This window comes from Eurytemora carolleeae, unplaced genomic scaffold, assembly GCF_000591075.1.
Source record: "Eurytemora carolleeae unplaced genomic scaffold, Eaff_2.0 scaffold29, whole genome shotgun sequence".
NCBI classification, from domain to species: domain Eukaryota; kingdom Metazoa; phylum Arthropoda; class Copepoda; order Calanoida; family Temoridae; genus Eurytemora; species Eurytemora carolleeae.
This window is the reverse complement of record NW_019396073.1, coordinates 48,358-61,636: the sequence shown is the minus strand read 5'-3', so window position 1 is coordinate 61,636 and position 13,279 is coordinate 48,358. Positions and strand designations below refer to the sequence as shown.

Here is a 13,279-nt window from a genome sequence, read left to right as displayed (position 1 = left end):
GGGATCTTGATCGTTCCGTTCGTTCTTTTGAAAGTCCGATGTTGTGAAGATCCGAAGTATCGTAGGACGGAAATGCAGTAGAACAGAAGTAACAATCTCTGAGGTCTTGAGTAGTCTCCAGAAAAATTTGTTTTAACTATTTTTAAAGAGGGAAAACACCCTTTTGAGGATGGGGGAAAGCTCATTTTTACCTACCACACCTGATTGTAACCTTTGCCTTTAAGATCGCAGGGGGGGGGAGGGTCAAGGACCATTGCCCCCCCCCCTCCTGAAGCGCCTGCCAATGCATCTTAAAATTAGACCATTATACCCAAATTAATAGAAGAAAAACGCAATCTTAGAATATGAAGATGCAAACCTAAAAATACGCATATTTTCGTAAATTTTAAGCCAAGTAATTTTTCTACGTGTAATTTATTCTCGAAACCTCTAATGCACAACCGAGTCGACCTTTAACCTATCCTAAGAGGGAGGGAAGGGAACCTCCCCCGCACAGCTTTCGAACCTCATTTTACCCATTTGCGGCAGTGCGCGTCCCCATAGGGCTTCCTAACCTCCACCAAACAGTCTTCCGGGAATGATCTTACATTTATTTTCGTCAATTTTTACTTAAAACGGGACTAATTTGATAATTTAAGCATGGTAGTCAAATATTATCCTTAACATTTGCTTAATATTTCTTTTTACATTCAAAGATCAAGTTGGAGAAACGAAACAACAAATCTTAAACGGTTGCAGCCTTTTATAAATAGTTTTACTTAAGTAAACAAATAAAAAATATTCTTCATGGAATGTTGATTCTAAAAAACATTGCCCTATTTGAAAATTTCTCCCTAGTTATTGAGATATTTAAAGAAAATAAAACTCAGTTATAACCAAATGATTTTAAACTATTGCCACCTTTTTCTTTTTTACAAGCGCTACAGATTTGAAATACATATAGATTGACAGATAATTACATTTTCTTTAAGTAGAGCTTTGACAAAATTGCCTTTTACANGGTGCGATATGAAACAAAATCTACAAAGTTTTGGTTTTTACAGTCCAAACTTTGATTGTAAAAAAGAAATAAGAATATTTTGAAAATGTTAAGGATACAATAGATGGATTAGCTTGCTGAAATTATCAAATTAGTCCCGTTTTAAGTAGAAATGGAAGATTATTAATGAATATCATTCCTGCAAGGGGGTGGTTCAGAAGCGCTATAGGGATGCACACTGCCGCTAATAGATAAAATGAGGTGCGGATGCTCTGTGGGGGAGGTTGTTTTTCCTCCCTCATTCAAACCCTACTTATCAGGTATCAATGTATTCATTAAATGAATATGGCCAAAGGGCTTGGCCCCCTAGCCTGTCCTAGAAGCAGCACTTGGCCTTGAAAATGTGTTTACTAAATGTGGCCCTTGGGCTGGCCCCAGCTGAGTCCCCTGAGTCTGTCTATTGATCTCATAGCCCCAAGACTCAACCTAGAAAAGTGTGCATCCGAAATACAAAAAGTCTGAATTTAATTTATAAAAATTTTGTTTCTGACCTACAAACTGTGTGCACCTGACCTACAAATAGTGTGCATCATCCAATTAAAAAAATGTGTGCATCTGACCTTTAAAAAGTGTGCATATACTATAAGTACAGCATTTTATAGTTTAGGTCTCATGATGGAGGGGTTTTGAGCTGCCATGAGCCCCACCAAATGACCTTCAGAGCCTCCTGATATGCGGAATGACCTCCAAGCCCCTGCAAAACCATCTCTGTGCCTCTCATTTTATCTCCAAGCCTCAGCCCTCAAACTCCATGCCCCACGTTTTGATCTCTGCTTGCCGTATTTATTTGTTATTTACCTGTTATGGCTTAATCTGCCAAAATTCAAAATATATCTCTTCATAGTAGAATCCACAATAAATTAAAGAATTGTTTAAACCAACCATTTCAATCATTAGTTCATCAGGGGCGTAAATAAGGATTGTGTAGGGGGGGACGTGAAGGTTGCCAAATTAAAAATTAAATTATCGAATTAGACCTATTTTTAGAAGAAATGGACAATTATATATGGAAAATCATTCCTGCAAGGGGGAGGTTCAGAAGCCCTCTGGGGATATGCACTGCCACAAAAAGGTAAAATGAGGTTTGGAAGCTGCACGGGGAGGTTGCCTTCCCTCCCTCATGTGGCCCGATTCCTAAAAAATATTTTAATCACAGAGGTAGACAGTTCAATATTAGAAGGACAAGGATTTTGAGGTAGCTCGGATGAGAAATTTAGGAGAATGTGGCTCGGACGAGAAATTGTTGTGGTTGGCCTTCCTCCCCTCTTGTGACTGTAATATTGAGGGAGAGTGGGATTCATGTTGTGTTCAATGCCCTGGAAAATTCCAAAACAGAGAGAGGGGGATTGAATTTTGTAGACCCAGAAAACTAATTAAATTAGTAGTTATTTAGGGCTAGGTTAGGTTAAGACACTTACTGGGCTGAGCGCTGCGGCTAGGATAGGCCAGGGGGCTGAGCACTGCGGCCACGGGTTAGGTTAAGTATAACACTTTCTAGGCCGAGCGCTGTGGGCACATGTCTTACATTTAAGACCCCACCAGATGCCAGTGTCTATAAGCAGGCATCCCACAGATATTATTTTTCTAGATCTACAAAATTCAATCCCCTTTTTGCTATTTTGGAATTTTCCAGGGGCATTGAACACAACATGAATCCCACTTTGCCTAATATTGAAAGGAATGGCCTCTGTCCGAACCATTATTATGTGCGGTTTACCGTGCGGTTGACGTGTTATTGCTGTCCCTTCCTCTGACATCTGGACCAATGAGAGTTCGCCATGGCAGATCCATACGGCCAATCACCGATCAAGAAATCAAACTTAATATCACTCAATCTCCTCAATTCTAGGCCGGTAACACGAACACCAACAGTCCCAACAGTAAACTCAAGTAGTGCCAGCTAGAAATGTGAAACCTTCGATTGAGACAATTTTTTTAGTATATAACAGAAGTTAGATATTTCTTATGAATCATTACTTAATTTCTTAACGGTGTTAAACAAAAGATATGCTTAATGAGATGCATGAAATTTAAATTTGATTTAATATGTTATATCCTTTCTCTCTCACATGTATATGTATTCGTGGGGGAGTATCATTGGTAATTTCCTAGAGAACGATTTTTGGACCCCAACCTATCAATTTTGTACTTGGTTATCATGTGAATCACATGGAGAACATTGGTCATGTAGCCGCCAGCGCTCAGTCCCCGAGCCTATTTTAGCCCCTGCGCTCGGCCCCCAAGCCTGTCCTAGCCACAGTGCTCGGCCCCGAGCCTCTTTTAGCCGCAGCGCTCGCTCCAGAAATTGTCTTAACCTAACTTAAACCTAAAACTATAAAAAATAAGTAATAATTTTGTTGATAAACAAATGGTCATGTACAAAATTGATAGGATGGGGGAGGGGGGTCTAAAAATCGTATCTTTTGGTAACATAATTCGTATTATTTTGAGTGCAAACCTCAAGAATGTAGTAAAGGCAAATTAGAATCGTGTTTTTTTTGTCTGACAATTGTGATCTGGATAAATTTATCATATTTTTATATTTCAGTGAAAATGTTGGTTATCCCACTCCTCTTTCTATTGGTGGCTGGTGTCTTCTCAGATAGCAGTTTAGATCTCACAGTAAGTGTAACATCGAGATATATAAAATTATTTTATGTAAACGATCAAAGTCTGACCCCCTTCCCCAACTCCTCAATTTCAATTATATGTTAAATTTCTATTTATTTAAGGAACGTTTTTCTTCTGCTAAATATTTGTTAAACTCTTAATAAATAATTTTTTTTCATCGTTTGACATACAAACTTGCAGTTTTATTTTTAGTTCGTTTTAATAAATATATCTTTATTGATCGTTTAAAGAGTTAAACAGAACAGCCGACTTAAAAGAAAGAAATTTTAATTTCGATAATATTTATTAAAGATATTTAAGTATTATATATTTTTCAGGATGCATCCTTTGATGGAGAATTAGAGAAGGTAGAGACAGCACTTGTCATGTTTTATGCACCCTGGTAAATCTTCCAAATTATTTTATTTTCATGTTTTACAGAAATACAAAATACCGAAATGAATTTCGCAATCTTATTTAATTAACACCTACTACAGTGAGTCCCATACCATATTGGATTTGTCTTCTTTCTTCACGTACAGAATACCTCGTATTGTAAGGAATTTTTAAATCAATCCTTACATTTTTTTAATAATTATTTAATCGTTTTGATTTTCTCTTGTGTCCCATTAAACCCCATATCATAATACTAGCGCAGGATCCATTTATTTTGATCCGGATCCAGGCCGTCAACATTTCTTGTAAGATTTACTGATTCTTTAACAGAAGAATTTTCAAATTATATCTTTTTTTTCGTTATTGCTATGCTGAAACTAGAGAAACATTCATAGAGAAGGAATTTTTTAGTCTGTTTGTTAACAGATCAGATTTAGGCTTTAAAAGCTAAAGATGTTTGTTTGCAGTTTTTGTTCATGGTTGCGCGTATTTTTGCGGATCTGGATCCAGGAAGCTAAAATGTTGCGGATTCAATGGATCCGGATTCTAGACACTGTATAATACATTTTATGATATCCTGAGTATTTCTTAAGGTGTGGACACTGTAAGAGGTTAAAGCCGGAGTTTGAGAAATCTGCTGGGGATCTGATTAAAAATGATCCTCCAGTCACATTGGCTAAAGTAAGGAAATATTATTTTGTTAAATGAAAATATTTAAAAAAGCAAAAATAGAATGCAGAGAGATTTTTTTGTAAAATAAGTCAATTCTTATATTTCATGAAATTTTAACAATAATAAAATATTAATAATACACTGATTGATTTTAATGAGAGCTGTCTTGATGAATTAAATTTAAAGATGAATCAGGTAGATGTCATGTTTGCTTGCTAATTGTTTAATGTGTGTTTACAGGTGGATTGTACAGAGGCTGGTAAGGAAGTCTGTAATAGGTTTGAGGTTAGAGGTTATCCCACCCTCAAGATTTTCAGGTAACTATTCCTAATTTTGTTCTTTTTTGAAATTATTCTCTTTCCGAATTATTTTTTATTACTAATTGCCTATATAGTTGAACTTTGGCAAAGTATTTTTTTTGTAATCATGTGGCTTTGTAAATATTTTTTCCCTCCGTTAAATGTCTATACTTTTACTGCCTAATTTTATATTGCAATATTAAAAATGTATATTTAGAAATGGAGAACTGAGTAGCGACTACAATGGTCCGCGTGAAGCCGCCGGAATTACCAAGTTTATGAAAGCGCAGGTATTATTCACCAGTCGTTACATGAGAGAAACTACCTAAAACTCTAATTGTAAAAGACTAATATAAAATACTTGTTTTATCCAATGAACACTTCAAAATCGAAAATATAAATTTTTTACTTTCGCAAACTTGTATGTATTTACACTCAAATCTAAAATTAAATAATGTTAAATTGATCTCTCAGTAAGTTAACCTTGCATTTGTGTATATTCAGATAAATGTATTATTTAGGTTGGACCTGCCTCCAAAGTGCTCAAGGATGCCGAGGATGCAAACAAAATATTGAACAAGGAAAATATATTTTTAGAATGAGTCTTGAATACAGCCCCCCCCCCCCCCTCTTTACACTTAAGGGGGGCGGGGATGCTTGCTTTGTTAATTTGCTTTTTCCTTAAAAGGATAAGAAATTTTTATTGCTTTTAACTGATATGAAAAGATGGAATTTGGATTGTAAAATGTCAACCAGTTGGATTTGCAAGAAAATTATATATTTTTGAAGGACGAAGTGGTCGTCTTCTTCCTAGGAGACGATTCATCAGACCTCGGCAAAACCTTTGGCAAGGTAGGATTTTTTGTTATATTCCAGTAACATACATTGTTCAATGTTCATAGATCACATTTTGATAAAAGATTAATTAAGAATATTTTTGATTATTTGTTTTTTTCTCATAATTCTCGTAAAATATTTTAACATATGGAATATCCTAGAATGGTATCGAGTTTGATCCATGTACCAAACGAAAATTTGTTTAAACAATTAAATGAGCAAGTTGTTCCTGTGTTATTTAATAATTCTTATTACTGTTTGGTGTGTAAAGCAAAGTTATTAATTTAAGGTATCAGCCAAGCTGAGAGAATCCGTTGCGTTTGCCAACTCTGATGCTAGCGTTGTTGCTGAAACTCTTGGACAACCACTTGGATCTGTTGTTCTAGGTAAATTCGATTAATGCTCGGGATTGGGGGTGAGAGTGGGTTGAAGATGCAATTTTGCAAGTTTGGCATATTCCAAGTTTTTTTTTGCCAACTTATTTGTGTTCTTCGAATCAATTCTCTTCTGGAGATATTTTTGAAAATTTCTCTTTTATTCTGTTCAAAATCTTTTTGTTGGACTGAGTCGGTAGTTTCTTTTTCATATTTTCTTTCTAATTAAATCCTTTTTGATCAGCTCTAGTAGCATTTCCTGGTCAAAAGTAATGAAACTTTTATTTCCTAGTGAGGCCTAAGCACTTGCAGTCAAAACTTGAGCCAAGTCAGGTTGTTTATTCTGGATCTGAGACTGATAAAACTGCTCTAGAGGCTTTCATCTCCAAGGTAAAGTGAACCGGAGCCTTCTACCCTTCTTCTTCTAAAAATATACTTTGCTTGTCTTTTTGTTTGATTGTTTGTCCGTCTCTAATATTGGTCAAAACGGCTGAACAGATCGGGACCAAATTTTGTGTGGTACCTCACATGACCCCAGGAAAGGTTAATGGAAGCTTAGCTTTTAAGAGTTTCAAAGACTTTGTTTTTCGTATAATTTTGTAAATCTGCGAAAACAAAATTGTAAAAACTATACTTTGCTTGTTTGTTTTTAACTGAAAAACGTCGAAAACAGCAAAAACAATCGGGCCCAATTTTTTTGTGGGATCTCACATGATCCCAGGAAAGGTTTATGGATGCTCAGAATTACAAAAAATTGTCCTCAAAAATGTTTAAATTTTTTTGTAAAAGGGGATGGTGGAGATGTCATGTTTGATATAGAGGAGGGGGGGGGCTGCCTTCATTTTTGGTTCAAATCTTCCAATTTTTTGGCTGCACGCCTAATTAGTGATCGAAATTCCTAAAATCAAATTGAATTTTAATAACCTCTAATGACCTCCACAAATAGAAAATATATCAACTATGGCTTTATGCATATTAATTAAAAGCTAGGAACCCCAGGAATACAGTAGCATCAACGAATCCCGTGTTTAACTTTCTAATGACCTCTAATGACCTAAATGACCTTCAAAAATGTAAGTGTTTTAACTGTGGATTTATGCATATTATTTTTGACCCTAAAGTTAACAACACCCAGCTTCTTCTTTCTGTGAAGCTATTGTATTCCCTGGGTTCCTAGCTTTTAATTTATTTGCATAAAGCCTTAGTACAAACATTTTCATTTAGGAGGTCATTTTATGACATTAGAGGTCATTAGATGGTCAAACACTGGATTTGTTGCTGCTACTATATTTCCTGGGTTCCTAGCTTTCGTTTAATATGTATAAAGCCATAGCTGAAATATTTTCTATTTGTGGAGGTCATTTAGGTCATTAGAGGTCATTAAAATTGAATTTTATTTTACTGAAGGAATTTCGATCACTTATTAGACGTGCAGCCAAAAAATTGGATGATTTGAACCAAAAATGAAGGCAGGGACACCCCTCCCCCTTAATCAAACATGACATCTCCACCATCCCCTTTAGAAAATCCAAGAAAAAAATTATAACTGCGCAACAAATTTTACTATTTTTTTCATCAAAGAGAAAATACTGAAGAGTCGGCAATAAAATCGAAATAGAAAATCGCCCTGATAGTTTAGTCATTTTGATTTAATTTGAAATAATATTTATAAAAATCTAAAAGTTGCGTTCAACAAACCTAAATATGTGGAAAATAGGCGGACAACAGCGACTATATAATGTAAGAGTATCCTTAATCGCTACAAGTCACAATGGCCATCATTTAATGTGTTGAATATACGTTATTTGTCTCTTTTGCTTAAATCTGCAAGTCACTTTTCGTCTGTCTCTTAAATTATTCTGAAGGAAGAATAAAAACAAACTTGAAATTATTTTAGAACTACCATGGATTGGTTGGGCACAGAACTGCTGATAATGCCAAGGATTTTACTGGTGCTACCATTATTGCCTACTACGGGGTCGATTACGTTAAGAACGTTAAGGTAATCCTTTGAATTAAGAAAGTATGATTGATTGATATTAATAATTGTTTTTATTAACAGGGAACAAACTACTGGAGAAACAGGATTGCCAAGGTTTGCAAGGAGTTCCCTGAGTTTAGTTGCGCTGTGTCGAATAAGGACGACTTCCAGCAAGAACTCTCAGAATTCGGATACGATTATGTCAGGTAAAACTAAATGCTAAATATCATAAATTGTAAAATTTCTGAAAAAAATGCTTTATTTCATTTCTTCTTCAGTGGAGCTACTCCTGTAATTGCTGCTAGAAACGCCGCTGGTTTAAAATTCAAGATGAATGAAGAATTTACCATTGACTCTTTCTCTTCTTTTCTTACTGATCTAGAAGCTGGAGAATTAGAGCCATACCTCAAATCTGGTAATTATTATTCTGTAACAACTGCCTAAGAAATCTGCAAGTATTGATTATTAAACACTTAACAAACTTTGTTCAATAAGAGCTAAGAGTAATAATGGGTTTAATAGTTTTCTTATTTTTATTAGAACCTCTGCCCGACAACGAGGGTAAAGGAGTAAAGGTTGCTGTTGCCAAGAACTTTGACGAACTGGTGACAAAGAGCACTAAAGACGTTTTAGTTGAATTCTATGCCCCCTGGTGCGGACATTGCAAGAAGCTTACTCCTATCTATGATGAGCTAGGAGAGAAAATGATGGATGAAGATGTTGAGATTGTTAAGATGGATGCTACAGCTAATGATGTTCCTCCACAGTTTAATGTCCGTGGGTTCCCTACCCTGTACTGGTTGCCCAAGGGAAGCAAGCAACCTAAATCCTATGAGGGAGGACGGGAACTTGACGATTTTGTTAAATACATTGCAGAGAACGCATCAGATGAGCTTAAAAGCTTTGATCGAAAGGGAAAAGCAAAGAAGTCCGAGTTATAAAGTGTGAAAAAAATAATCAATGCCTAAGACTAGAACCACAAACAAGACACGGACAAAAATGATTAATCTGTTACATCTGGCTTGGTTAGGTTTAAAAATTCGGGATGTCTTAATAGCGTACATAAACCTTCCCCAAACTCACTTTAATTGTTTCTGAATCTCTAGATTATTTTGCAAGTCGAAACTTTTTACTTTACTGAGAAAATAACTTGGAAAATATTTCGACGCACACTCTTGATGATAAATTAACTTTTTGTAATCTAAAGATTTAGGGTATAAAAGGATTTTTGGTGAGTCACCGGCATATTTACGATTATGACGGGTTATGGTTCTGCTAATCAAAAATTTATGGAAAGCATATTACTGCGTTATTTAATCTTTTTCAGTTCTACAGACTATAAGCTATGGGTTATCGGGTTACACAGTGAGATGTCTGGGGTATTATTTATGTACATTTGAAAGACTATTTCAGAATTTCAGCATTTATTTTTTCATGTTTTCCTTTTGGTCACCTTTTACCCTAATGCTAGTTCGACCTTAAAGCAACTATTACTATCAATAATAGGCTAAAGATTTATTTTGGTGTTGTTCACAAATATAAAACTGAAACTTCTCTCTGGGGTGCAGTGTGACAAGTATTATCAATTTCCGGGGTTCTTATATCTTCAAATCAATCCTGAAGAACGTTTCTTCTTTCCTGTGATATAATCCTCCCATACAATTATTTGTTTCAGCCGTTACGTATTTTTAATATGGCGGAAATATATTTTTACCCAGATTGAAACCATAGTAACAAATGTATTGCTTGTGATTATGAATATCTGTCAACTCGTTTACAGTTTTCCTGTGTGATAACAATCTTGTGAATATCTGAATTTTGTTTACTTTGATCTTTTGATAAATTTTCCGATAGTGGAATACCTTTTTCTGCTTTTCTCAAAGATAATATATATATAGATATGCAGGCAGGTAGAAACCTCCTTCCTAAATTGCTTGTAGCAGACAAATAATTTTTGAACCTCTGAGAAAAGGTGCAAGGAGAGACATTTATAGCAAATTGATTACTTTCTATATTCCTTTCTCTCCTTGCTGCCTTTTGTAGGAAATACGCATTTGTGTTATAAAAACATACAGTACGCGTATTGCATCCTGTATAGTTCAAGTGTTGCTATCTGGACCTGTTTGACCAATAAAATTAATTTCAAGGTAACACAAACATACAGTACGCGTTTTGTTTATGTTCTGATCAGATCAGTTGTACTTTGTCCTAGATTCGATGTACTTATATAGTAATAATTTTTATTTAAATTGCGTTAATTTACGTATGCCATTCAGTACAACTTGCACATTTAAACTTTGTCTAGTCAAATTCCTACCTCAGTTTTATTTGCATTGATTAATTTTTTTCATTAAGTACAATATGCAGTATACATTGTTGATATAGTACGCATTTAGTGTTATCACGCATATACAAAGTGATAAATTAGCAACAATCCAGAGGATAAAATGCCATGCGTACGACAGAGATGGTGCTGTTTGCACCTTTTCTCAAGACCTCTAAATTTATACCTGCCTGCATATCTATATATATATTATCTTTGGCTTTTCTCTATTAGAATTTAACCAAACTTGATGGCACGTACTGCAAACCAAAATATTAGAGCTTAAATTCCTTTAACGTTTAGTGAGGAGAGTTTACAGTATACTACGATTGATGAGAAAAGAATGATAATACAAGTAGACTAAGAATGAAGAAAATTAGGAAATTAGCATATTACTCATGTTGTACACGTTTACTAAGATTGAAGATCTCGAGGGTAATTGTACTTCTTTTCTACGGTATTTCCGTCTGTCAGTATGTAGTTGACAGTGCTGCCAAGGAAACAATTTTTAATTCCAATTGTCATTCCTTTTATGACCTAGATTTAAGTTAAGTCTCATTTGATTTCATTTTTCGTCGCAAAATTTTATTTTCCATCCCAAACCCCAGAAAATTTTTTTAAATTCCACTTGTCCTTAATACACATGCTGGTTATTAATTTCATTTTCTATGCCAATTATTTAATTATTTGTTTAAAAAATTCATTTTTTATCCATAGGACTTACATTTTTTGTCCCTAAATGTTAATTTTCTGTCCCATAACCTTTAAAAATATTTTAAATTCTACTAGTCCTTTCTTCACATGCTGATTGTTAACTTCATTTTCCATCCCAAATATTTCATTTTTCAGCCAAAAAATTTATTTTCTGTCCCATTTGTTTATTTAAATTTTGTCCCAAATTCCAATTTTTAGTTCTGAAACTCATTTTCTGTCCCAACATTTTAATTTTCCGTCCCACAACTTCCATTTTCAGTTAACTGAGTTATGGGACATATTTCGAATTCCACTAGTAAGTTTTTGTATGCTACGTAGATTACTATATGTTACTTAATGTTCCAAAAATCATTTTTCATCCTAAATTCTGGTTTTCTGCCCAATCTTTCATTTTCTGTCCTTAACTAGTAACACATATTTCAAACTCCACCTCCTCCACCAGGCAATTTAAACATGTTAAAAGTTAGTCGCAGCAGAGTCAAAGGATGGTTAAGGTCTCCTCTCTGATCATTGGAGAGTCCTGCGTAGAGTATGGCATGACTCTTTTCTTTCTAATCCATCCGACAATGAATCTTCCTTTACGTTTTCTCTCATTTTTTTTAGCTTTTTTCTTCAATATCTTCTCCATCCCCCCCCCTTGCACCTCATTACCAACCCCTTCACTAACACGATCTACAATCACTTCAATAATGTAATGAGGAGTGTAAACAAACCCAGTGCCCCCACAACAGTTGAGAGGAAAGGACCAAAGCTCTGACAATCAAAACACTATTTAATATATCAAGTTATTGCGAATACAAATTGATCATTTATATATGATTTTTGGCTTTCATGTCAATATGGAAAATTTAGTTATGCCAATGAGATATGTGCGCCGTTGGGCTTAAGCATAAAGGAGAAGCAAGGTAAAAAGATTTAAATCCTTCCTCCCAACGTTTGAACCCTTCATTTCAGTATTGTAATTCTTTCTCCCAACATTTTAATCCGCCTCCAAATGTTTGTATCCTTCCTCCCAATATTTAAACCTTTCCTCCCACTGTTTGAATCTTTGCTCCTAACGTTTAGATCCTTACTTCCAAGATTTAAATCATTCCTCCCAACATAAAAACTCTTCATCCCACCAATTGAATCCTTCCTCCCAAAGTTAAAATCTTTCTCTCCATGATTTAAATCATTCCTCCAAACGTTCAAAGAGAAGATACTATTTGCATCTTATCAATTCATGATGTAAGGACGGTGAACAAAGTTACTCTTGCAATTCTAAGCTCAATTTTACTGCTGCAGAAACATGATTGCCAGAGTAGAGATGTGGTTTATAAAAACTAAAATTATATGTTCTTGTTGAAATCTATAGATTTTTTTCTTCCACTTTTGCAGCGAGGGGGGGAGTCCAGAGTTTTTCAAATAGTAATCACCGCCACCCAAATCTGTTTTGCGGCAAGCGCGCTCCTCAATTGGTAATCTCCACCACCTCAAATAGTAATCATGGTGGTGGAGATTACCAATTGAGGAGCGCGCTTGCCGCGAAACAGATTTGGGTGGCGGTGATTACTATTTGAGAAACTCTGGACTCCCCCCCTCTTGCAGCACTCCCTTCCTTGTCATGATTATATTCCGGATGAATGCTAGAATCCATACCATTACTGGCTCGTAGATCTCTTTTTGTTTATCTTTTAATTTCTTAATTTTATTTTATTTTATTTAAATGTTAAAATAAAGTACACCTGAGGTATGTTGGATAAATTGGAACTCCGACAAAATTTTATGTTTTGTCAAACAATTTTTATTCTTATTTTAAGTGGACTTACTTCCTGTAAACAATTAGAGGATGGTGTATTTTTGGACCTACGCCCATCCCCTCTACTGCCCATCCGACCTACGAGCACGTGGTTTTAACAGCTGTGGTAGGTCCGATGCACTGTAGGTCGGATGGGCACGTTAAAAACAGCATATTGGTGCATCCGACCTACTTTAAGCTGTCGCTTGGACACGTTAGTAGGTCTGATGGGCCTTTTTCATAGGTCGGATGGGCAT

General features: G+C 35.3%; 1 protein-coding gene across 1 annotated transcript; it reads left to right on the top strand.

The window, feature by feature from the left end:
* Positions 1-3,556: 3,556 nt before the first annotated feature.
* LOC111713189 (protein disulfide-isomerase A3) lies at positions 3,557-10,067 on the top strand. Its single transcript, XM_023488014.1, has 13 exons — positions 3,557-3,661; positions 3,988-4,052; positions 4,639-4,726; positions 4,958-5,034; positions 5,234-5,306; positions 5,538-5,597; positions 5,806-5,868; positions 6,143-6,239; positions 6,520-6,617; positions 8,125-8,229; positions 8,290-8,414; positions 8,487-8,623; positions 8,749-10,067. The coding sequence occupies exons 1-13, from the start codon at positions 3,593-3,595 to the stop codon at positions 9,147-9,149; spliced, it is 1,458 nt and encodes a 485-aa protein (XP_023343782.1). The 5' UTR covers positions 3,557-3,592; the 3' UTR covers positions 9,150-10,067.
* Positions 10,068-13,279: the final 3,212 nt, after the last annotated feature.